Source organism: Telmatherina bonti (genome assembly GCF_933228915.1).
Source record: "Telmatherina bonti genome assembly, chromosome: 3".
Lineage (NCBI taxonomy): Eukaryota > Metazoa > Chordata > Actinopteri > Atheriniformes > Telmatherinidae > Telmatherina > Telmatherina bonti.
This window is the reverse complement of record NC_136621.1, coordinates 37,220,130-37,247,676: the sequence shown is the minus strand read 5'-3', so window position 1 is coordinate 37,247,676 and position 27,547 is coordinate 37,220,130. Positions and strand designations below refer to the sequence as shown.

Below are 27,547 nucleotides of genomic sequence, written 5' to 3'. Positions count from 1 at the left end.
TAGAAAAATACACCAAATTAAGCCACTGACTCAAGTGAAAAATTCATCACAATGACAAAATATAACCCAGTCTGAGTACCACACAAGGTATTGTGCTATACAGCTAAGAAGACACCTAGACAACAGTAAGCTTGTTTGAGATTAAACAGTAGAAAATAGTTTTTAGTACCAATCTGAAAAAAAGAGTGGTGAGTGGCACACGAATACAAATTATCACTATATAAGTACAACATTTACAAGTCAAGAAAAAATGTCAGAGAATGTACCTTTTTAAAAAGAAAAAAAAGGAGTATATCTACAGCAACATCATCCTAAAAACTGTTCCTAAAAGGCACAGACAGAAGAGGATGTGAACCATGCAAAAGAAAAACAACATGTTCTTTGTGCAAGGAAGCAAAACTCAAGTTTAGAATAATTACATAATACAGCAGATTGTAATAAGCCCCCCGTTACAGTACTGAACACTGTTCATGTGTTACAACACATCTACAGATTGAAATTATGCTCATTTGGCCACAAAAAGTGAAACGTCGTTGTACATTCATGGTATTTACAGTATTAGATTCAGACAGCTATCAGGGCTTCATGTACAATCTGCAACCTGCCAATCCGGTCCCGTCTCCTGTGCACGCTCACGTTCAGCATCTCAGTCAACTCAACGATTCAGGAAAGTCACTCCACTGTAAATCCACCTGTACATTCATATTTAATCCTTTCTGTGCAACATCATTTGGGTTTGTTATGAGCAACGGGGAATATTTTCTAGCTCAGGCTTTGCTAGCGAATAGCAGCCGTGGAAGTTATGGTTTCAAGACACTCCTTCTTCTGCAGCTTCTTAGCCACAAGCAACAATCTGCAGCTCATCTGAACCAACTAAGGGTCACTTCTCGGTGAAAAAAAACATCACGATCAGACTGATTGACCAGCAAGTGCTGTATTCTGGAAGACATCTTTGAAAGATTTAATAACTAAAAGAGAAAAATCATCTTCAATGTACCTTCATTGACTTAACAAAAGTCCTCTTTTGCAGCCTACATCCTGCACCGTTAACATTTCTCTTGCTTTAATTGATTATTTTTCACATTTAAGCTCATCTTTTTCTTTTTCTTCCTCCGACCTCCTCTGCTTCTCTTCTCAGTCTTCTTTAAACACATGCTTGTCCAGATCGACGTGCAGTCAGGGATCACCCACGCCACCTGACAGGTCAGGCAACACGTCTGCCTTCATGTCCGTTTTTCTGATTAGTTTACCCGTCTCACTGTATTTTACAAACACACCAAACAGATGCCTGTAAATAACACGGCTATGAGAACATCAGATACAAATGTGTTCCAGTATTAATGCCCAGGCGCATCATGTCCAGTGTACTATGTTGTTTGATTGTATCGATTTCGAAAGCACGGATTAGTCCTGGTTAGAAATGATTGACTCGTCCTGCGGGGTGTAATTGGGAGCAGCAGAGGATGAAAACAGTGCAGACTGAGCTGAACGGTCACAGTTATAAAACCATCCATCAGTGAGCTTTTACAGGCTGTGAAAAGTCCCTTTAATTCCAGGTAGAATCTTCCACCGAAAGAAAAGTTCAACCCACAAACATTGTGGGTGATGCATGTATGGGTTTATTATTATTATTATAATACAAAACCAGGTCCGGTTGTCTTTGTTTTCCTCCTGTACACGTTCCTGACTTGGGGTTGAGGTTCTGATCAGACGCCTGGACTGATCACGATTCTCATCCCGGTTAAGTCACCGCTAGTTCTTTATCTCCAGGATGGAGGGGTTGTGGTCCAGAATAGACAGGATGATTTTATCCATGTACTGTCTCAGGCGCAAGTTGATTTCCTCCTGCTCCTTCAGGGCTTCCATTAGCTGCAGAGAAATACACAAGTTATTCTTCATGATTATAATCTCCACTGTGATCCAGTGTTGAACATTATTCTGAAGATATTTGTTAATCTTACGCAGAAACTTTAACTGTTACTGTAATACTTCATGGTATCTGATCATAACTACATCCAGATGTAAGTGTAGACATTGTGTTTTAAATAAATATTAAATAAAAGTACAATGTGCTCAAATATAGTTTTGTCTTTGGTTGATAATAAACAAGTAGACACAGAAAATAAAATATATAAAAATATTGTTATCTAATCAATAATCCAGCTTGTTGACACATCTTGGGATGAATGCTTTAATAATATAATCATACAGAATATGAAAAATTTAACATTAAAACGGAATGTTTTTTGTTTTTTCTCTACATCTCCGAAACTCTCAATGTATCACATTTGGTGCAGTTTCTGAGACCTTTCACGTCACTTTATGGTAGAAACTGTTTAAAAACCTGCTGCAGAGATCTGCCCCCTCATGGATACAGCAGAAGATTACACTACAATAATGTTGATCTACTACATCAGAATAAAAGCTTAAAAAATACAAAACTTTTGTATTTTTTGTAAGGGCCAAATTGGAATTTTCTTACATCAGGCTCTAAACAGGTAATGTAGTGAAAAGAGTCTGGAGGTTCAGGAGAATCTCAGTTTGTAAACCCCTAATGTGAAAAACCTTCGTGTGAGCGAACGCGTAGCCACATCGTCTCAGGAATACGTTGCAAAACAAATTTACTTAACATTGTCTGCTGTTGCATCAAGAAATCTAACCTTAAACTTCTCATTTCAGCTGCTTTTATGGGGGAAAAAAAACAAAACGTTTCTACAAAAACAACAAAAAACAAAAAAAACCCCTCTAAACTATCCAGGCTGTGATGAGCTAACTGTGCACCAGACAGCATCTGCATGAGGATCCATCATACTGCTGGCATGGCTGACTTTGTGTTGCATATTCTGGAATTCTGGAAAGCCACGTTTCCATGAAAGCAACGTATGTGGTTACCTCAGCAGAACAGCAACAGACCCCATTCTGCTCATTCTGTTCGACTTGTAACATCAAGGCTTCATAGACACAGTGTGTGCATGCTTGAATGCCCTGCCTGCATCCCAGATCTGTCTTTCAGATCTACTGACACTACACAGCCCATCGCGAGGTGGGAAAACAAGACGAAAACAGCCACAGACTGCTGAGCAGCTGAAATATTGTGTTCTGAAAGAATGCTCCCAGATACCTCTGAGAAAAATCCAACAAATAGTTGGAAAAATTCAAAAAGGGTTTGCAATATTTAGGACACTCTCACACTATGATGAAAAAAAAAAAGAAAAACGATCTTCTAGTCACTAAATTTATGGGTCAAATTTAATTTAAAAGAAAAAAAGGTTTCAGTAAATCTGGCTAATAAAACAACAGGTGCATTCAACTTCTCCAAAGTGACAGCAGACATTCAACTCAGTCCTCTAACTATTTCATCTTAAAATCAGTGCTGATAAAAATGTTTTGGTAATTATGAGACAATTTAGACTGCAGGAATACCAGGTTTCTTATTTACTAGCTCATTTTATTTATAAATAAATAAATAAATGTATGAATAATAAATACTGCCACAAAATGAAAAAAGATAAAATAACTATATAAATTCAAAATAAATAAATAAATAAATAAATAAATAATACACAAATAAAATAAAAAAACAATGAAAAAATATAAAACAAAATAAGTAGAGTGGCAGTCTGTAAATTTGAAATAAATAAATAAAAAAAAAAAAAGATAATAAAACTATGTAAAATAAAAAGTGTGTAAATGTGAAATAAATAAAAAAAAATCCCAAAATAATTAAAAAACATAGTAAAACAAAATAAGAAGTGTGGCAGTCTGTAATTTTGAAATAAATAAATGAAAATAATGAAAAAAGATAATAAAACTATAAAATAAGAAGTGTGTAAATTTAAAATAAATAAATAAATAAAAATCCCAAAAAATCCAAATATAATGAAAAAATATAAAACAAAATAAGTAGAGTTGCAGTCTGGAAATTTGAAATAAATAAATAAAAATAAATAAAAAAAGATAATAAAACTATGTAAAATAAAAAGTTTGTGAATTTGAAATAAATAAATAATAAATAAATCCAAAAATAATGAAAAAAGACAGAGAAACAAAATAAGAAGTGTGGCAGTCTGTAAATTTGAAATAAATAAATAAATGGCTCTGAAGAAAACTAATGATTATGTGAAGTGAGAAAACAGTACAAACAGTACAGAACTGTGTTCATCTTCTTTATTGTGAGGAAACATAATGAACTCCTCTTTGCTGATGAGAAGCATGTCTGACATGAGGATCTTACCTGGTCTCTGGAGGCGTTGTCTATCTCAGCAGCTAGAGACTGGGCCTTGGTCTGTGTAGCAAACAGATTCTTGGCTTCATACAGGCTGAGACTCAGGATCTGACCGTTTAGCTCATCGTTCTGCTCCCTCAGCTTCTGGTTCTCCTAAAACACAGAACCAGGGTGGGAGATGTTCAAGACCAGGACATAAGTGTGTGGACCACGCAGCTGCATCCAGGTGTGACGTCTCATCTCTCAGAAGCTGCTACTGAAGCCTGAGTGGACCGGACGCCAAGACACGGCCCCATCCAGCAGCAAACACAGCAGCACACATCTACTGGACAAAACATGGGTTATGTGTGTTAACTGCTCCCCCGCTTTGTCTGCTGTGTTATGAAAGCTTCTTGATTAGGTTGCTTTTAATTTACGAGATGTTACGTTTTGCTTTTCCCTTGCTCTGCCTTTCACAACGAACAAGGGAACCGCAGCGCTGACCCCGGTTAAGCTTGCACACGTTCTCTCTACTCCATTGTTATTAGTGGTTAATCTGGACGTCAAAGGTCAGAGAAGCAATTTTACCATCAGACCAGGGCCGAGCCGAGCCCCAGACACCACCAGGTGATGGATTTCAGGGGGGAGAAACTCCTGGGATGTAAATTGCTGGACACACACACACACACACACAGACATTTACAGAGGTGCACAGGTGTTTATCTTTCTCCTAAATTACATGATGCGCCTCCTACGTTAAACTGTGAAGCACAGAAGATTTGATCATTTGTCTGATAACCTGAAGCAGAATAAAAAGAACTTTTAAAAATCTAAAACTGGAGCTCGAAGCAGAAATAAAAGTGAAGAAGTCGTTAATGTGTTGTTGAGGGCGACAGGTTTGATCCGAGGCTGCAGGGCAACATGGACCGCTTCATCTGAAGTTACTCGCTACAGAAACGCCGTCCTGATCCTCTCTGCATCATCATTAGGTTCTGACGCCATGTTCTTTTAGCGCTTTTAGCGCTGGAAGCTGTGGATCCAACGCTAACCCTCCAGTCACAAAAACGATACACATTCTTCTTTATGACTTGCACGCAACTGTAACTTGTTTTTCACATCTTACTCCCATCTCCAACATTTACCGCGCAGCAGGAGCCTGGATTAGTGACACTAAGGTTCAACACTTCAGGGTGTATCTCCACCGTAACTCATGCTGGAAACCCAGACTGCTCTGGAGCGGCTTACAGTGAGTTTTAAGACACGAGATCAGCACATGGAGGAGAACTGGCTCATTAACTGTCTAAAAAACTGGGAAAAAGGACCAGACCTTTCTTCTCTACGCCCTCTTTATAAGACTGTGACTGTCTGATCTCTTTGACTTTCACCGACAACTGCTTTAAACATATATAATGAAAACCAGTCATTATGTATTTTTTTACATTTATCAGCTGATAAAACTAATAAAGATACTTGTAAATTTGTTGGGAAGAACCCTTGAATAACAAGGCTTCTGCTCATCTCCATGTTTAAGAAGAGTAAAGTCAAGAACACAAGATCTTCCCAGGATATGTTGACTCTGGTTCCCACTACAGACCCCTGTTCTGTCCTGTAGGCAGAGCTGAAAGAAATCCAGTTATTTTCCATCTACTATCATCTACTGAGCACTTTATTCTCCTCTGGTGGCACATAAACTGCATTGCTATGCGAGGAGCTGGAGAGTTGGAGGAAATGTAGAAAACTGTGGATGTGAATGGAAAACATGGCTCTAACTGTAATAAAACGGTTCACGTCGCAACGATGCAACGACAAGCTGCTTCTAGAAACAAGTGCAAATGTTGCATCTTCAGCTGTAAAATGGAAACAATGTGCTTGTCCGCACCTGCTTGAGCCTCTTGACTTCGTGCTCGAGCTCCACCTCCCTGGTTCTGTTGTTGAAGTCTGCGAGCCCGGAGGAAGAGGCGCGGCCCCGGCCGGGCTTCTCCGCTTCCAGCTTGAAGAGCTGCAGGTGCTCCAGCTCTCGCCGAAGGTCCTCTATCAGCTGCACAGCAGAGATCAGACTGATCAGCAACGTTGTGCAAAAAGCACTTCGCTTTGTGTGTCTGGAGCCGCTAAATAACCCCTCCCACCTCCTGCATGGCTTCTTTCTCCTTCTGGAACTCGTGTCTGCTCTGTCTCAGTTTATCCATCATCTTCCTGTAGAGGTCCATCTCGTCCTTCAGCCGCAGACTGGTGTCCTCCAGTTTGTCTGTCATCCTCTGCTTCTCCTGAGGATGGACAAACACAGTCATTTCCACTGCTTTAAGTGGAACAAAATAAGTGCTGGTACTCCCTTCATGACTTGCTGTCAGTTTGTCGTGCAAATATGGGACAAAAACATGGCTGATACTTACATGTAGATCTATAAATGGATCGAAAGATTCATAGTTTTATTGCACAGAAATGACAAAAAATAAACACAACAAGTTCTAAATCAAATCCACATATGCCAAATTCAAAGTGCCATGAAGACACCTTTATGAACTTGTAGCCTCATTGTTGGACATTAACAACACTGAAAAGTAAATACATAAACTTAAAGTTCATTAACCCTTTCATGCATGAATTAATAAAACAATGTAACATTTTTCACATTCTTGTAAACAAAACAACAACAACAAAAAAAACCCCACCAAACACTGAAGTGGTTTATTGACTAAAATACCCTCCTCATTCATGAATATGCAAGAAAAAAGCTTATAAATAGGTGTTCACTACAGGGTCACTTGGCATGAAAGGGTTAAAAACATTAAAAGTTCTACATTTAGACTTATTTAGCTTATTACCAGACTAATTTAACAGTGTAGTACTATTAAACTTTTCCTCTGTGAAATATGTTTTTCCCAGCATCAGGCCTGGTCCATAACACTTAGTAATTTTATCTTTAATCTAGAAATAATCTTGAAAAACTACTGTAGTTGAAGTACTACTGTAGTAAATGACTAATAAGCAGTACTACTGTAGTAAATGACTAATAAGCAGTACTACTGTAGTAAATGACTGTTAGTAGTACTACTGTAGTAAATGACTGTAAGTAGTACTACTGTACTAAATGACTGTTAAGTAGTACTACTGTAGTAAATGACTGTTAGTAGTACTACTGTAGTAAATGACTAATAAGCAGTACTACTGTAGTAAATGACTAATAAGCAGTACTACTGTAGTAAATGACTGTTAAGTAGTACTACTGTAGTAAATGACTGATAAGTAGTACTACTGTAGTAAATGACTGTTAGTAGTACTACTGTAGTAAATGACTAATAAGCAGTACTACTGTACTAAATGACTGTTAAGTAGTACTACTGTAGTAAATGACTGTTAAGTAGTACTACTGTAGTACATGACTGTTAAGTAGTACTACTGTAGTAAATGACTGTTAAGTAGTACTACTGTAGTACATGACTGTTAAGTAGTACTACTGTAGTAAATGACTGTTAAGTAGTACTACTGTAGTAAATGACTGATAAGTAGTACTACTGTAGTAAATGACTGTTAGTAGTACTACTGTAGTAAATGACTGTTAGTAGTACTACTGTAGTAAAAGACTGTTAAGTAGTACTACTGTAGTAAATGACTAATAAGCAGTACTACTGTAGTAAATGACTGATAAGTAGTACTACTGTAGTAAATGACTGATAAGCAGTACTACTGTAGTAAATGACTAATAAGCAGTACTACTGTAGTAAATGACTAATAAGCAGTACTACTGTAGTAAATGACTAATAAGTAGTACTACTGTAGTAAATGACTAATAAGCAGTACTACTGTAGTTAATGACTGATAAGTAGTACTACTGTAGTAAATGACTGTTAAGTAGTACTACTGTAGTAAATGACTTAAGTAGTACTACTGTAGTAAATGACTAATAAGCAGTACTACTGTAGTAAATGACTGTAAGTAGTACTACTGTAGTAAATGACTAATAAGCAGTACTACTGTAGTAAATGACTGTTAAGTAGTACTACTGTAGTAAATGACTGTTAAGTACTACTACTGTAGTAAATGACTGTAAGTAGTACTACTGTAGTAAATGACTGTTAGTAGTACTACTGTAGTAAATGACTGTTAAGTAGTACTACTGTAGTAAATGACTAATAAGCAGTACTACTGTAGTAAATGACTGTTAAGTAGTACTACTGTAGTAAATGACTGTTAAGTACTACTACTGTAGTAAATGACTAAGTAGTACTACTGTAGTAAATGACTGTTAAGTAGTACTACTGTAGTAAATGACTAATAAGCAGTACTACTGTAGTAAATGACTGTTAGTAGTACTACTGTAGTAAATGACTGATAAGCAGTACTACTGTAGTAAATGACTAATAAGCAGTACTACTGTAGTAAATGACTAATAAGCAGTACTACTGTAGTAAATGACTGTTAAGTAGTACTACTGTAGTAAATGACTGTTAGTAGTACTACTGTAGTAAATGACTAATAAGCAGTACTACTGTAGTAAATGACTAATAAGCAGTACTACTGTAGAAATGACTGATAAGCAGTACTACTGTAGTAAATGACTAATAAGCAGTACTACTGTAGTAAATGACTAATAAGCAGTACTACTGTAGTAAATGACTGATAAGTAGTACTACTGTAGTAAATGACTGTTAGTAGTACTACTGTAGTAAATGACTGATAAGCAGTACTACTGTAGTAAATGACTAATAAGCAGTACTACTGTAGTAAATGACTGATAAGTAGTACTACTGTAGTAAATGACTAATAAGCAGTACTACTGTAGTAAATGACTGATAAGTAGTACTACTGTAGTAAATGACTGATAAGCAGTACTACTGTAGTAAATGACTAATAAGCAGTACTACTGTAGTAAATGACTGATAAGTAGTACTACTGTAGTAAATGACTGATAAGCAGTACTACTGTAGTAAATGACTGATAAGTAGTACTACTGTAGTAAATGACTAATAAGCAGTACTACTGTAGTAAATGACTGTTAGTAGTACTACTGTAGTAAATGACTGTTAAGTAGTACTACTGTAGTAAATGACTGATAAGTAGTACTACTGTACTAAATGACTGTTAAGTAGTACTACTGTAGTAAATGACTGTTAAGTAGTACTACTGTAGTAAATGACTAATAAGCAGTACTACTGTAGTAAATGACTGTTAGTAGTACTACTGTAGTAAATGACTGTTAAGTAGTACTACTGTAGTAAATGACTAATAAGCAGTACTACTGTAGAAAATGACTTAAGTAGTACTACTGTAGTAAATGACTGTTAAGTACTACTACTGTAGTAAATGACTGTAAGTAGTACTACTGTAGTAAATGACTGTTAAGTAGTACTACTGTAGTAAATGACTAATAAGCAGTACTACTGTAGTAAATGACTGTTAGTAGTACTACTGTAGTAAATGACTGTAAGTAGTACTACTGTACTAAATGACTGTTAAGTAGTACTACTGTAGTAAATGACTGTTAGTAGTACTACTGTAGTAAATGACTAATAAGCAGTACTACTGTAGTAAATGACTAATAAGCAGTACTACTGTAGTAAATGACTGTTAAGTAGTACTACTGTAGTAAATGACTGATAAGTAGTACTACTGTAGTAAATGACTGTTAGTAGTACTACTGTAGTAAATGACTAATAAGCAGTACTACTGTACTAAATGACTGTTAAGTAGTACTACTGTAGTAAATGACTGTTAAGTAGTACTACTGTAGTACATGACTGTTAAGTAGTACTACTGTAGTAAATGACTGTTAAGTAGTACTACTGTAGTACATGACTGTTAAGTAGTACTACTGTAGTAAATGACTGTTAAGTAGTACTACTGTAGTAAATGACTGATAAGTAGTACTACTGTAGTAAATGACTGTTAGTAGTACTACTGTAGTAAATGACTGTTAGTAGTACTACTGTAGTAAAAGACTGTTAAGTAGTACTACTGTAGTAAATGACTAATAAGCAGTACTACTGTAGTAAATGACTGATAAGTAGTACTACTGTAGTAAATGACTGATAAGCAGTACTACTGTAGTAAATGACTAATAAGCAGTACTACTGTAGTAAATGACTAATAAGCAGTACTACTGTAGTAAATGACTAATAAGTAGTACTACTGTAGTAAATGACTAATAAGCAGTACTACTGTAGTTAATGACTGATAAGTAGTACTACTGTAGTAAATGACTGTTAAGTAGTACTACTGTAGTAAATGACTTAAGTAGTACTACTGTAGTAAATGACTAATAAGCAGTACTACTGTAGTAAATGACTGATAAGTAGTACTACTGTAGGAAATGACTGTTAAGTAGTACTACTGTACTAAATGACTGTTAAGTAGTACTACTGTAGTAAATGACTGTTAAGTAGTACTACTGTAGTAAATGACTAATAAGCAGTACTACTGTAGTAAATGACTGATAAGTAGTACTACTGTAGTAAATGACTGTTAAGTAGTACTACTGTAGTAAATGACTAATAAGCAGTACTACTGTAGTAAATGACTGTTAAGTAGTATTACTGTAGTAAATGACTGTTAAGTAGTACTACTGTAGTAAATGACTGATAAGTAGTACTACTGTAGTAAATGACTGTAAGTAGTACTACTGTAGTAAATGACTAATAAGCAGTACTACTGTAGTAAATGACTGTTAAGTAGTACTACTGTAGTAAATGACTGTTAAGTACTACTACTGTAGTAAATGACTGTAAGTAGTACTACTGTAGTAAATGACTGTTAGTAGTACTACTGTAGTAAATGACTGTTAAGTAGTACTACTGTAGTAAATGACTAATAAGCAGTACTACTGTAGTAAATGACTGTTAAGTAGTACTACTGTAGTAAATGACTGTTAAGTACTACTACTGTAGTAAATGACTAAGTAGTACTACTGTAGTAAATGACTGTTAAGTAGTACTACTGTAGTAAATGACTAATAAGCAGTACTACTGTAGTAAATGACTGTTAGTAGTACTACTGTAGTAAATGACTAATAAGCAGTACTACTGTAGTAAATGACTGTTAGTAGTACTACTGTAGTAAATGACTGTTAAGTAGTACTACTGTAGTAAATGACTAATAAGCAGTACTACTGTAGTTAATGACTGATAAGTAGTACTACTGTAGTAAATGACTGTTAAGTAGTACTACTGTAGTAAATGACTTAAGTAGTACTACTGTAGTAAATGACTAATAAGCAGTACTACTGTAGTAAATGACTGTAAGTAGTACTACTGTAGTAAATGACTAATAAGCAGTACTACTGTAGTAAATGACTGTTAAGTAGTACTACTGTAGTAAATGACTGTTAAGTACTACTACTGTAGTAAATGACTGTAAGTAGTACTACTGTAGTAAATGACTGTTAGTAGTACTACTGTAGTAAATGACTGTTAAGTAGTACTACTGTAGTAAATGACTAATAAGCAGTACTACTGTAGTAAATGACTGTTAAGTAGTACTACTGTAGTAAATGACTGTTAAGTACTACTACTGTAGTAAATGACTAAGTAGTACTACTGTAGTAAATGACTGTTAAGTAGTACTACTGTAGTAAATGACTAATAAGCAGTACTACTGTAGTAAATGACTGTTAGTAGTACTACTGTAGTAAATGACTGATAAGCAGTACTACTGTAGTAAATGACTAATAAGCAGTACTACTGTAGTAAATGACTAATAAGCAGTACTACTGTAGTAAATGACTGTTAAGTAGTACTACTGTAGTAAATGACTGTTAGTAGTACTACTGTAGTAAATGACTAATAAGCAGTACTACTGTAGTAAATGACTAATAAGCAGTACTACTGTAGAAATGACTGATAAGCAGTACTACTGTAGTAAATGACTAATAAGCAGTACTACTGTAGTAAATGACTAATAAGCAGTACTACTGTAGTAAATGACTGATAAGTAGTACTACTGTAGTAAATGACTGTTAGTAGTACTACTGTAGTAAATGACTGATAAGCAGTACTACTGTAGTAAATGACTAATAAGCAGTACTACTGTAGTAAATGACTGATAAGTAGTACTACTGTAGTAAATGACTAATAAGCAGTACTACTGTAGTAAATGACTGATAAGTAGTACTACTGTAGTAAATGACTGATAAGCAGTACTACTGTAGTAAATGACTAATAAGCAGTACTACTGTAGTAAATGACTGATAAGTAGTACTACTGTAGTAAATGACTGATAAGCAGTACTACTGTAGTAAATGACTGATAAGTAGTACTACTGTAGTAAATGACTAATAAGCAGTACTACTGTAGTAAATGACTGTTAGTAGTACTACTGTAGTAAATGACTGTTAAGTAGTACTACTGTAGTAAATGACTGATAAGTAGTACTACTGTACTAAATGACTGTTAAGTAGTACTACTGTAGTAAATGACTGTTAAGTAGTACTACTGTAGTAAATGACTAATAAGCAGTACTACTGTAGTAAATGACTGTTAGTAGTACTACTGTAGTAAATGACTGTTAAGTAGTACTACTGTAGTAAATGACTAATAAGCAGTACTACTGTAGAAAATGACTTAAGTAGTACTACTGTAGTAAATGACTGTTAAGTACTACTACTGTAGTAAATGACTGTAAGTAGTACTACTGTAGTAAATGACTGTTAAGTAGTACTACTGTAGTAAATGACTAATAAGCAGTACTACTGTAGTAAATGACTGTTAGTAGTACTACTGTAGTAAATGACTGTAAGTAGTACTACTGTACTAAATGACTGTTAAGTAGTACTACTGTAGTAAATGACTGTTAGTAGTACTACTGTAGTAAATGACTAATAAGCAGTACTACTGTAGTAAATGACTAATAAGCAGTACTACTGTAGTAAATGACTGTTAAGTAGTACTACTGTAGTAAATGACTGATAAGTAGTACTACTGTAGTAAATGACTGTTAGTAGTACTACTGTAGTAAATGACTAATAAGCAGTACTACTGTACTAAATGACTGTTAAGTAGTACTACTGTAGTAAATGACTGTTAAGTAGTACTACTGTAGTACATGACTGTTAAGTAGTACTACTGTAGTAAATGACTGTTAAGTAGTACTACTGTAGTACATGACTGTTAAGTAGTACTACTGTAGTAAATGACTGTTAAGTAGTACTACTGTAGTAAATGACTGATAAGTAGTACTACTGTAGTAAATGACTGTTAGTAGTACTACTGTAGTAAATGACTGTTAGTAGTACTACTGTAGTAAAAGACTGTTAAGTAGTACTACTGTAGTAAATGACTAATAAGCAGTACTACTGTAGTAAATGACTGATAAGTAGTACTACTGTAGTAAATGACTGATAAGCAGTACTACTGTAGTAAATGACTAATAAGCAGTACTACTGTAGTAAATGACTAATAAGCAGTACTACTGTAGTAAATGACTAATAAGTAGTACTACTGTAGTAAATGACTAATAAGCAGTACTACTGTAGTTAATGACTGATAAGTAGTACTACTGTAGTAAATGACTGTTAAGTAGTACTACTGTAGTAAATGACTTAAGTAGTACTACTGTAGTAAATGACTAATAAGCAGTACTACTGTAGTAAATGACTGATAAGTAGTACTACTGTAGGAAATGACTGTTAAGTAGTACTACTGTACTAAATGACTGTTAAGTAGTACTACTGTAGTAAATGACTGTTAAGTAGTACTACTGTAGTAAATGACTAATAAGCAGTACTACTGTAGTAAATGACTGATAAGTAGTACTACTGTAGTAAATGACTGTTAAGTAGTACTACTGTAGTAAATGACTAATAAGCAGTACTACTGTAGTAAATGACTGTTAAGTAGTATTACTGTAGTAAATGACTGTTAAGTAGTACTACTGTAGTAAATGACTGATAAGTAGTACTACTGTAGTAAATGACTGTAAGTAGTACTACTGTAGTAAATGACTAATAAGCAGTACTACTGTAGTAAATGACTGTTAAGTAGTACTACTGTAGTAAATGACTGTTAAGTACTACTACTGTAGTAAATGACTGTAAGTAGTACTACTGTAGTAAATGACTGTTAGTAGTACTACTGTAGTAAATGACTGTTAAGTAGTACTACTGTAGTAAATGACTAATAAGCAGTACTACTGTAGTAAATGACTGTTAAGTAGTACTACTGTAGTAAATGACTGTTAAGTACTACTACTGTAGTAAATGACTAAGTAGTACTACTGTAGTAAATGACTGTTAAGTAGTACTACTGTAGTAAATGACTAATAAGCAGTACTACTGTAGTAAATGACTGTTAGTAGTACTACTGTAGTAAATGACTGATAAGCAGTACTACTGTAGTAAATGACTAATAAGCAGTACTACTGTAGTAAATGACTAATAAGCAGTACTACTGTAGTAAATGACTGTTAGTAGTACTACTGTAGTAAATGACTGTTAAGTAGTACTACTGTAGTAAATGACTGATAAGTAGTACTACTGTACTAAATGACTGTTAAGTAGTACTACTGTAGTAAATGACTGTTAAGTAGTACTACTGTAGTAAATGACTAATAAGCAGTACTACTGTAGTAAATGACTGTTAGTAGTACTACTGTAGTAAATGACTGTTAAGTAGTACTACTGTAGTAAATGACTAATAAGCAGTACTACTGTAGAAAATGACTTAAGTAGTACTACTGTAGTAAATGACTGTTAAGTACTACTACTGTAGTAAATGACTGTAAGTAGTACTACTGTAGTAAATGACTGTTAAGTAGTACTACTGTAGTAAATGACTAATAAGCAGTACTACTGTAGTAAATGACTGTTAGTAGTACTACTGTAGTAAATGACTGTAAGTAGTACTACTGTACTAAATGACTGTTAAGTAGTACTACTGTAGTAAATGACTGTTAGTAGTACTACTGTAGTAAATGACTAATAAGCAGTACTACTGTAGTAAATGACTAATAAGCAGTACTACTGTAGTAAATGACTGTTAAGTAGTACTACTGTAGTAAATGACTGATAAGTAGTACTACTGTAGTAAATGACTGTTAGTAGTACTACTGTAGTAAATGACTAATAAGCAGTACTACTGTACTAAATGACTGTTAAGTAGTACTACTGTAGTAAATGACTGTTAAGTAGTACTACTGTAGTACATGACTGTTAAGTAGTACTACTGTAGTAAATGACTGTTAAGTAGTACTACTGTAGTACATGACTGTTAAGTAGTACTACTGTAGTAAATGACTGTTAAGTAGTACTACTGTAGTAAATGACTGATAAGTAGTACTACTGTAGTAAATGACTGTTAGTAGTACCACTGTAGTAAATGACTGTTAGTAGTACTACTGTAGTAAAAGACTGTTAAGTAGTACTACTGTAGTAAATGACTAATAAGCAGTACTACTGTAGTAAATGACTGATAAGTAGTACTACTGTAGTAAATGACTGATAAGCAGTACTACTGTAGTAAATGACTGATAAGCAGTACTACTGTAGTAAATGACTAATAAGCAGTACTACTGTAGTAAATGACTAATAAGCAGTACTACTGTAGTAAATGACTAATAAGTAGTACTACTGTAGTAAATGACTAATAAGCAGTACTACTGTAGTTAATGACTGATAAGTAGTACTACTGTAGTAAATGACTGTTAAGTAGTACTACTGTAGTAAATGACTTAAGTAGTACTACTGTAGTAAATGACTAATAAGCAGTACTACTGTAGTAAATGACTGATAAGTAGTACTACTGTAGGAAATGACTGTTAAGTAGTACTACTGTACTAAATGACTGTTAAGTAGTACTACTGTAGTAAATGACTGTTAAGTAGTACTACTGTAGTAAATGACTAATAAGCAGTACTACTGTAGTAAATGACTGATAAGTAGTACTACTTTAGTAAATGACTGTTAAGTAGTACTACTGTAGTAAATGACTAATAAGCAGTACTACTGTAGTAAATGACTGTTAAGTAGTATTACTGTAGTAAATGACTGTTAAGTAGTACTACTGTAGTAAATGACTGATAAGTAGTACTACTGTAGTAAATGACTGTAAGTAGTACTACTGTAGTAAATGACTAATAAGCAGTACTACTGTAGTAAATGACTGTTAAGTAGTACTACTGTAGTAAATGACTGTTAAGTACTACTACTGTAGTAAATGACTGTAAGTAGTACTACTGTAGTAAATGACTGTTAGTAGTACTACTGTAGTAAATGACTGTTAAGTAGTACTACTGTAGTAAATGACTAATAAGCAGTACTACTGTAGTAAATGACTGTTAAGTAGTACTACTGTAGTAAATGACTGTTAAGTACTACTACTGTAGTAAATGACTAAGTAGTACTACTGTAGTAAATGACTGTTAAGTAGTACTACTGTAGTAAATGACTAATAAGCAGTACTACTGTAGTAAATGACTGTTAGTAGTACTACTGTAGTAAATGACTGTTAAGTAGTACTACTGTAGTAAATGACTGTTAGTAGTACTACTGTAGTAAATGACTAATAAGCAGTACTACTGTAGTAAATGACTAATAAGCAGTACTACTGTAGTAAATGACTGATAAGCAGTACTACTGTAGTAAATGACTAATAAGCAGTACTACTGTAGTAAATGACTAATAAGCAGTACTACTGTAGTAAATGACTGATAAGTAGTACTACTGTAGTAAATGACTGTTAGTAGTACTACTGTAGTAAATGACTGATAAGCAGTACTACTGTAGTAAATGACTAATAAGCAGTACTACTGTAGTAAATGACTGATAAGTAGTACTACTGTAGTAAATGACTAATAAGCAGTACTACTGTAGTAAATGACTGATAAGTAGTACTACTGTAGTAAATGACTGATAAGCAGTACTACTGTAGTAAATGACTAATAAGCAGTACTACTGTAGTAAATGACTGATAAGTAGTACTACTGTAGTAAATGACTGATAAGCAGTACTACTGTAGTAAATGACTGATAAGTAGTACTACTGTAGTAAATGACTAATAAGCAGTACTACTGTAGTAAATGACTGTTAGTAGTACTACTGTAGTAAATGACTGTTAAGTAGTACTACTGTAGTAAATGACTGATAAGTAGTACTACTGTAGTAAATGACTGTTAAGTAGTACTACTGTAGTAAATGACTAATAAGCAGTACTACTGTAGTAAATGACTGTTAGTAGTACTACTGTAGTAAATGACTGTTAAGTAGTACTACTGTAGTAAATGACTAATAAGCAGTACTACTGTAGAAAATGACTTAAGTAGTACTACTGTAGTAAATGACTAATAAGTACTACTACTGTAGTAAATGACTGTAAGTAGTACTACTGTAGTAAATGACTGTTAAGTAGTACTACTGTAGTAAATGACTAATAAGCAGTACTACTGTAGTAAATGACTGTTAGTAGTACTACTGTAGTAAAAGACTGTTAAGTAGTACTACTGTAGTAAATGACTAATAAGCAGTACTACTGTAGTAAATGACTGATAAGTAGTACTACTGTAGTAAATGACTGATAAGCAGTACTACTGTAGTAAATGACTAATAAGCAGTACTACTGTAGTAAATGACTAATAAGCAGTACTACTGTAGTAAATGACTGATAAGTAGTACTACTGTAGTAAATGACTAATAAGCAGTACTACTGTAGTAAATGACTGATAAGTAGTACTACTGTAGTAAATGACTAATAAGCAGTACTACTGTAGTAAATGACTAATAAGTAGTACTACTGTAGTAAATGACTGATAAGTAGTACTACTGTAGTAAATGACTGATAAGCAGTACTACTGTAGTAAATGACTGATAAGTAGTACTACTGTAGTACTACTTAAAATAAAAAAATGGGACTCACCTCGTCCAGTTTCTCTGTCTGTGACTTGAGTCGGCACAAGCTTAGAGACATCTCCGTGTTCTCCTCCTCCACCTGCTTCGCCCTGAAAACACAAAAATCTGCATGTCAGGGTTTTAATACGCATGCATGTTGTTTTCCAGATGTTTTCCAGCTCCAGCGGGGATAAAATAATCTCTCCATCCAGCTGTCAGGGAAAATAAACCATGATGCTGACAGTGTCTCATCGACTTCCTCACCGCTTCCACAGGAATGAAGATGTTCAGCAGCAGCGAGGAAATGCTGATCAATGCTTTTTATTTCCTGAGCGGGTGCGAGAACCCATGTAGGTTTTAGCAGTTCGCTAGTCTGCAGCATTCAGCTGTCTGTTAACAAAAACCAAGGAAGAACAACAATCAATCAATCTGAAAAGGGTTGGAAGGGAAGTTTGACAATCTGTCCATTCGTCTACAGAGACACAGTTTGATCATAACTAGAAATATTCAGGACAGTTGCTGATCTTCCCAGAAGCAAACCACTGCAAAAACATGCAAAAGCCACAAACCCCAGCGCTTATTACAGGACAGTCAGAGGAGTATTGTACAAGTAGTTCTTGTTTGGAAGGTTGAATGGAAAAAAAATAAAACTTTTTTCTCTAAATAAAACCTGCACAGCCTGCAAAGTTGCAGCTGAACAAACTTCCAGGTCTCTGCAACACTGTCCTTAGGAGAGATGAGATAAAAGAAGAGATGTTTGGTCTCATTTTCCTCCGTTTTCACAAAAACAATCCAAAACAATGCCGGCCCACTGCGAGTGTTAGTCTGACTCATGTAAATGACGGCATATGTAACCAGGAACGGCTGAACCTTGATGTAGAATTCCACAAAATCTGGATAAATGCTCAGATACCTGAAAGGATCTTCCAAATCACTGCAGTTCACTTTAAGATAGAAGTCCCTCCCCAATTTCTTCTTCTAGCAATTCCTTTATAAAGTCCTTAAGCCCCCCAATACTCCTCCCCTTTTGGATAATCTTCCTATCGGAGGAGTGGGTTATCATTTGATCATTTTGTTATCCCAACCCATCCTATTGTTTTGTACACTCTGTGTAAATGTTCATTGTTACGATAATAACAACATGTGTATGTAAATAATGATGATTGTGACATGTCGATGGTTGTGGAGGGATAATTCAGGGTCGCCATACTTAGCAGAGATTCTGTTCTTTCTTATAGGAACTGGTGTGGGCATGTTCACGTTGTGATTTGTGATCTATTTTATTTTGTTTCCTTCAGGAGGGAAATTAAACTGAGATTTCCTCCAAAGATCACGCTGTGTCGCCACAATCTGTTAATCAGCACAGCGCAGAAGCGGACCGCTCACACATACAGCTCAGACTGATGCGCAAAGTGCAGTATGAGTGTTTATGCTTCATCAGAGCAAATATGAAACAAACATTTAGCTCTGGTCCCAGAAAATGAAGCCAAGCTTGTCACCATTTCTCTGGGATCTGTGGAATCCCAGATGCACAGGAATCCGAGGTTTAATCCCAATAAAAACCAAACAGGACTCGGTGCATGGTCCTGGTAAAAGGACTGTGCTGGAAAATGATGAAACAATGGAAACAAGGGGGACAATCTGGCAAGGGGAGACAAGAGCGTTTTAATACGCTGAGGACTGCTAACAGCTGAAGTGAGATTTCCAAATCAAACCAGGTTCACTAATGACAGGAAGCAGAAATGACATGAAGGAAACAGGACTAAAAGAGGACAAGACCCCCCAAAACCTAAATCTAAACCCAGAGACCATGACAAAGCCAGGGGTCTCAAACTGTGGTTGTTAAAGCCCACCGTCCTGCAGGCTTCCCTGCTTTAACACACCCACTCATTAATGGCTCATTGTGTAGAAATAAACAGCATTTCACTTGAGCCAGGTGTGCTGGAGCAAGAAAGAAGCTAAAACTTGCAGGAAAGTGGTCCTTGAGGACTGAAGTTGGAGGTCTCAGTACTTCCAACGTGCACCTGTACCATATGGCCAGCAGGGGGCGACACCTGCGGTGGCAAAAACAATCCTAACATCTCACGTCATATGATGGCTCATGTTTTTAAGAGAGGGTCTTAGTTTGGTCATGATTACTGATCAGTTTCTGGTCTCTTGCAGGACTGTGGCCCTCCAGGACAGGAGCTGCCCACCCCTGATCCATGTGCAGGAATAGTTTCTTAATTCTCAGACACATCCATCATTTTGTTGACAAAAGAACAAGCCAACTGCTCCTTCTGGCGTGAAACAGACAGCGGAGTTTGCAGCCTGAAGGAAGAAATGCAGATCTGAAAGGAACCGTCAGCCTGTGCTTCTCACCGGTGCATCAGTAGTTCAATCTGTGTGTTCTTGTCTCTCTCCATCTTGGTGAAGGTCTCTCTGTGTCTCCTCAGCTCCTCCTGCAGATTCTGTTCTGCGCGTGTTTCCTGATCCTTCAGCTGCTCCTCCAGCTCATGAACCCTGAGGTAAAAGTATGAAGAACTTACTTATAAATATTAAACTTCAGCTTCAATCTATCACAACATCAACCAAATAGGCTGAATATGCATTTGCAGGTAGCACATGGATGTGCTTGGCAGATTATGTTGTAGCATTTAGGCACAGATGATTGTGAATCGTAACAAAAATGATGGAGTACTGTTTGTTGCTATGTTTTGGATTGAATGATCCAGGATAATGTTGTTTGGGGTGATTATGTGTGAGTTAAGATATTTTATGTCCTATTTAATTCAATTCAATTCAATTCAATTCAATTCAACTTTATTTATATAGCGTCAAATCACGGCAATGCCATCCCAAGACGCTTTACAGACAGAGGGGAAAACATAATAAAGGCCAATTCATAACAGCCTATATAAGGAAACCAACAGATTGAGTTGAGTCCAACTCAATCTCCCATCCTGAGCAAGCACACTGGCAACAGTGGGAAGGAAAAAAATTTAATGCATATTAGCTGAGCCTATAATGGGAGCTCGGCTAATATGCACGGTCTGAAGTCTGAAGCTGTAATTCTGCATTTATATGTGGATTTATGCTGTGTAGTTAGTGTGATTATATGATGTGCAACATTGATAATCAGAAAAAGAGGTAGGATTTAATAAGTTTTACACTTCTTCCTACTCCTTTTGGAACATATAGATTGTTACCTTGTATAGTTTATATATATATATATATATATATATATATATATATATATATATATATATATATATATATATACATAAATCTTTTTTGCGTCATATGTTTCATTTGCTTTGTTGTTGTTGTTTATATTCATGTTTGAGTTGTAATCTATTCACTGTTTGAAACAAACAATAAACAAACAAACTTGTTTCTTTATAGTAAGAGAAAACCTCTTACCTGTGTACTAGTTGTGTGTTTTCCTGCTTCAGCTTGGACTTCAGGTCGCCATTTATCCGAATCTCACTCTCCAGTTCTGCCACCTTTTTTTCCAGAGACGTTACCTGATAGAAACAGAGGTGACTTAAGATGTTACCAGATCTTAGAGAGTTTCTGGGTAACAGCGGATTGGATGTACGTTCTTGCTTCATCAGCTATTATCAACTGCTATGGACTTTTTTTTCCTAAATTCTCAGCTATTATCACCTTAAAAGTGACAGAACGCTTAAATAATTTTTGTTGGTCACATCTGCATACTTGTTGCCAAGGCAACAGTGTCACCCAACATCTTTCTCCTGTGCATGAATCATGTATTGACAGAGTGGGAGTGCTTTAATAGGGGAAGTAACAATGTGTGATTGTGTACATGCATGTTTGCATATGTGTCAACATTGCATTGGAAACCCTGAACATACCAAATGTAGAAGTCCAACAAAGGGTCAAAAATGTTTGTTTTTTAATGCAAATACAAGTATCAGTCGACTGCAGCTCCAGAACAAATTTATATCTGATTTAAAGATGTTTTAAAGAAGATTTCCTCACAAATAACTCAAAAAACCTCAAACTGACTTTAGAAACACCATGAGGATACAGACAGACACAAACCCCATGATGGTGTATGATAGAGAGAGGGAAAACTTCACTGTAAAACCTCCTTCATCTCTGTGTAAGCTGCCAGGAGCTTCATGATTAATTCCAAACAAAGAAAACACTTCTTTTTAGCTGGAACAGAACTTTTAACAAAACAGCAAAAGGATGCTGCTTGGTGGAGTCCTCCTGCTGACTTTCCTCCCTACACGTTAGGATAGCTGCTTCCTAATGTGTGCAATAATCTTCTAGCTCTCCTGCCCATGATGAAGAGGTCAGACACAGAAGCTGGACACACACACACACACGCACACACACACACTAAATAAACACTCCTACCTTCTCGTTGATGTCAATGTCGCACGAGTCGATGCTGTCTCTGAAAAGGTCTTCTGTGCTGCCGTTACTGCTGCTCAGGTTGCTGTTGTGCAGCAGCTGTCTGCTCAAACAGACAAAACACACCGCTTGAAGAGTTTTAGACTTTATGAGGATAAAAAAAAAAAGATTAGGACACATGAAACAGACTATAAAGTGGATACCAAGGAGAAAAAAATGCTGAAAACTGAACTGAAAGTGAAAACCCACCCACATAAGTGTGTGTATAACAGAGTTCAGCAAATCCCTTTTGGGTTTTTTGTTTTTTTTCATAGTGAGGTGACATATAAACGGTGGTTTCATCACAGAGACCGGCAATAAAGTGAAGAAAGGAAAGAAGAGGTGAAGCAGCAGGAATGGAGAAAGAACAAGAGAACAGATAAAGAGAGCAATAAAGTGGAAGACATAATCAAACAAGACACAGACGCCAGGAGAAGAACAAGGAGGGAGAGGGCTTTATTGAATACATAGATCAGGCCTGACAGGCCATTTTCACTCTGTCACTATAACTCTGTTTGCATGGCGACAAAAGCCTCACTGTAAGACATCTCACCTGGCACACACCGTCAAGGTCATGCACCGGTACATGCGGCTGCAGCTGAAAAATGTCCAAACTTCTCTTTTTTTTTTTTTTTCTTAATTTAGCAACAAAAACAAGTGTTTGGAAAGTTTTCTTCACAGTGTCTCTATTTTCTCTGAAAAACTGGTTGATAATTAACAGGGTGTTACAGCACAGCTGGGCGATAAGGCAGCAGCTGTCTGTGCCGACATCAATAATCAGCAAATAAAGCATCAGAATAAAGCATCAGGACCTTTGGAGTAGAAACACTCAAATGGTGTGTGTTAGAGCAAAGCTTATATGTGGTTGTCCTACCTTCCAAACGCGGTGCTGGAAATCTTCCTGTTGGGGCTGAAAGAGAGAGAAAAATGAGTTTTTCTTCCCAAACTTATAGCTTAACAACATGGTGGGCATAACTACTGACCACAGTTAAGATTTAAGCTTTTCACTGCAGAGAGAGAGAGAGATTTGATGAACAAAGGTTTCTGTGAGCTCAGCAGCTGCCTTGGTCCATCAACACTTTCAGTACGATGCAGACTTCACTGCAGCTTCCTAACACACTGAGGGGGTAACGAAACATGCCGTGCCGATGTAAAGCCAACCTCAGCATTAACGCTAACTACAGATATTATATCACATCTGGGAAGAAGCTGGTCAGACACCTGAGTTTCTTTCTTTTAGTCATATCTTCTCCATATACAAACACTGAAAAACACTGATGGAGATCTGCAGACAAGCTGCTTCGCAAGGGAAAAACGAGAGATGGGTTCAGTTTGTAAAAGACAAACTTTATAGTTTATTGCACAAACAGCATGCTCAGGCGCCGAAACAATGCTTACAAAGTTCATCTGCATCTTCTATGTGAAGTAAAAACTTAGAGCAAATTTCATGTGACATGAAGAAGCACAAGTAGTTCCTTCTTTTGCTTGTTTTCAAAATAGGACTACATGTCAAGTTGCCAAAGTTATGGCAGATTTATCAATCACATCTGGTTCAGAACAAAGTCTGCAGCACAAACAACCAAATGACACATTTCACAGAATATTCCAGTCATCTTCCACCAACTTTAACATTAAAAAGGATTCAAACATGTCTGCATGTGTGTGAGTGTGTGTGGGCATTGGTGCTGTCAGTTCAACTGTGCAGCTATTAATGGTGACCACGGATTATGCTTCCAATAATAGTTTCCCTGCCTGATAGGTTGTGGAGGTAAGCAGAGGAGGGACAGTCTTACGTAACGATCTATTAGTGTTCGTACCTGCATGTGCCTGAGCTAAACATGAGAAAGAACAGCTTAAACGCCTCTGTGACAACATTACATCACTTTTATTATATTACACTGCTGAGAAAAAAGCTCAGAGCAAACAATGAGTCACAGGTAGAACCTGAGAAGATAAATTCACTGAATAAACGTGAACCTGAATCCTGTATGAGGCCTATAAAAGCTGACAGCATCCGTTTCTGTTGAAGACAAGATGGATTCTGTGTCTGGTCAGCACTGTTTTATTGAGTTATTACCTTTTTAATAGCGCATATAGTTTAAAAACTGACAGACCAGACGGTCCCTCTATTCTAACATGAGTCTCATTCATACATGTTCTTCTCTCCATTGATACGGTGGAAACTGAATGTGTGTTAGGAGTGGATCACCTGACTGGTGTTTTTCCATGGAGACAGGATGGACGTAGTAGTATATATATGTATCAAGTGGTAAAATCCGACGGTTAAAAGGGAAGCAAAAAAAAAAAAAAAAAAAAAAAAAAAAAAAGGGAAGCCTATGAGGAAATGCACACAACTGCAGTTCCCCCTTCATCCACTAGGGGCTCCAAATCAAAGCGAATCCCCATAGACTCCCATGTTAAAAAGACCAACTTCACAGCAGAAATAAACATGTTTACAACCTGGTACAAAAACTATTTTAGTTTTAATAGGTCAGGTCTTCCTTCATGACAGCTGTGAATTTTTCATAACTCACTTGTTTATAACCAGTTTCATCTTGATATACAGCATAATTGGGGGCGTGTCCTTTTGATTGACAAGTACCTGATATCCCGCTGCAAGAAGGCAGAATGTAGCACAACCGTGGATTTTAGCTGGCTAACAGTGTGATTTAGCTTTAGCGGGTTAGCTCTTGCTAGCTCTGGGTTAGCTCAATTAGCTCTTAGCTACAGGTAAGTCGGAGTTTGATAGATGTCAATCATCCACCCCACACTCAAAGCCCCCTCCGAGCTCCACCTCTTTGCCCATTTTTGTATTTTCCATGAGAGACGGCATAGGTGATGCTACCAAGATGGCGACTATGGGAACAGCCCAATAAACTTCTATTCATCTCTTCAGAAGCCTTCAGGTGATGTCATGAAAGCTCTGGGCATCATTTACACAGTCTATGATCTGTATCTGTATCTAGATGGGGTGGAACAGGAGCGTCCATGTCCTTTTAGTATTTACCTGAAAGGTGTCCTCAAGGAACATAGTTTGGGAAGCACACAGATTTCCAGCTATTGCCTGTATTTCTCAACTCAACTTTATTTATAAAGCTCTTTAAACTCTCTTTATTTATAAAGCTCTTTGCAAATAACTCAATAAGACAACAGGTCATGCAAGGAATATAGAATTAAAACAATGAAACAAATTGAATATATAGTAAATAAAACCAATAAATTAAAATAAACTATAACACACTGACCAGAAGCCGTCTTTTGCTAGGTTAAAAGTCAAGGAATAAAAATGGATTTTAAGATGTGTTCTAAAAATGGACAGTCAGGAGGCTTGTCTGATATGAGGGCGGAGCTCATTCCACAGTTTAGGACCAGCAACTGAAAAAGCTCTGTCCTCTCTGAGCTTCCGTTTGGACCTCGCTACATCCAGGAGCAGCAGTTCAGCTGACCTGAGGCACCAGGCAGGAGTGTGGGGGTGGAGGAGCTCAGAGAGGGAAGCAGGGGCCAGACCATTTAAAGATTTAAAGATTTAAAAAGAAAAGAATCTTAAAATGAATCCTGTAGGTCACTGGCAGCCAGTGGAGGGAGGCCAGAACAGGAGCTACGTGTTTTCCCTCTTACGTACTCCAGTTAGGAGGCGTGTAGCTGCGTTTTGCACCAACTGGAGACATTTCTACCGTTAACCTTCTCATCCATTTACATCTGATTGTTTATAAAAGCAACAGTGTCAGCTGGATGTTTTAAAGCAATAAAACACTCGCTGTCCTCAAAGCGCTTCTGTGATTTATTGAAATGGCTGAGATTTATTGTGTGTTTTTGTGTTTTACCTGTTAGCCTTGAGGTTTTTGAGCCGCGCCTCCAGATCATTGAGCAGGTTGACCTTTTTGCTGCACTGAGAACAGTAGACATCCATGAGTTCACCGGGGTAATGGTGACGCACTTTACGAGGAGTCTGGCCCGCGCTGCGTACACACACAAAGACGTATAGATTTATACTGTAGCCGGAGCAACTGCTTTGGCTTTCTAGTAAATCACAGCAGTAAAACTTCCAGCTCGGATTGACACAAAGAGACATGATTTATTAGGACACATCTTTATATAAAAAAAAACAAAACAAAACATAAAAACACAAAGAAGTGTAAATTTAGCCCACTTTGTCTTAGAATATCTTAAACTTCTTTCTCATGCTGGGTTATAAATCTGGGCCTCATTTTGAATTTAAATCTCCAAGCCAACTCCTTTTGGAGAGTTTTGTCTGCTTGGTATGCGAGAAAGGAGCGCCGGGCTGAGTCTATCATCTGGGTTGCCTTAATCCCATTAAACACAAGGCTTTGATGAATATTAATGAGGCCTTGAGGGCAAGAACTCCTAAGCCACATTTGTACAGTGAAAACTCAGAATAATAGGAGTCAGGTAAATCTGGAGCGCTCAGAGTCAAGCTCAAACCCATGAAATTGAACAACGAAGTTCCTGAAACTAATCAGAGTTTTGCATTTTGCGTCATCACAACTCGGCTTCAGAACTGCATGGATGCAAACACAAGTAAAATGAGTAAATCTTCCTCCGAGCAGCGACGAAGAAGCAGGTCATCGTGCTTCTTCCATCGTGGAAGTTTGTCCTGATCGTGTCTGAGTGATCGCGTCTTTTTTTTATTTTTTATTTTCTATCAAACTGGGAAATCATGAGTCTGTCCATCAAGTCTGATGTTGATACGTAAACATCAACTGCGAAACTTTCCTTCTTTCCTCTTCTTTTCTCCTAATGAATTATTTGCTTAAAATGACTAAAATCAATTCAACAACGTCAGGGAAGCTTGACCAGAAGACATTTTGGATCAGATCTGTGAAAGGATGATGAAAGTCTTCTGCCCAAAGATCCAGTTTTATCCTTCCAGTTCAGATTCACGTGGACGGACAGGGTGGGATCTATCCCAGCTACCACTGGACTCGACAACCAGTACATCCTGCGAGGATGCACTGGTTGTTGGGTTGGGCTTGGTGACAGGACCAAGCAGAGACCAGATGAGCAACCACACATGCTCATGTTCACACATAAGAACCAACTTACCTTCCAAACTGGAAGGTAATTATAACTACAAATCAATTAATGGACTGAAATGAATTTTAAAAGCTAAT

At 36.5% G+C, this 27,547-nt stretch overlaps 1 protein-coding gene across 1 annotated transcript in view; it reads right to left on the bottom strand.

Moving 5' to 3' along the window:
• Positions 1 to 395: 395 nt before the first annotated feature.
• Positions 396 to 27,547, bottom strand: part of rab11fip4b (RAB11 family interacting protein 4 (class II) b) — a 54,098-nt gene continuing 26,946 nt past the window's right edge. The window contains exons 4-13 of the mRNA XM_079264317.1: positions 26,240 to 26,374; positions 23,290 to 23,325; positions 22,380 to 22,479; positions 21,414 to 21,517; positions 20,373 to 20,513; positions 18,040 to 18,121; positions 6,331 to 6,468; positions 6,084 to 6,242; positions 4,235 to 4,378; positions 396 to 1,869 (exon numbers count right to left, since the gene is read on the bottom strand). Of these exons, the coding sequence (XP_079120443.1) occupies positions 1,753 to 1,869; positions 4,235 to 4,378; positions 6,084 to 6,242; positions 6,331 to 6,468; positions 18,040 to 18,121; positions 20,373 to 20,513; positions 21,414 to 21,517; positions 22,380 to 22,479; positions 23,290 to 23,325; positions 26,240 to 26,374 (1,156 nt within the window). The 3' untranslated portion in view covers positions 396 to 1,752. The remainder of the gene's footprint in view (positions 1,870 to 4,234; positions 4,379 to 6,083; positions 6,243 to 6,330; positions 6,469 to 18,039; positions 18,122 to 20,372; positions 20,514 to 21,413; positions 21,518 to 22,379; positions 22,480 to 23,289; positions 23,326 to 26,239; positions 26,375 to 27,547) is intronic.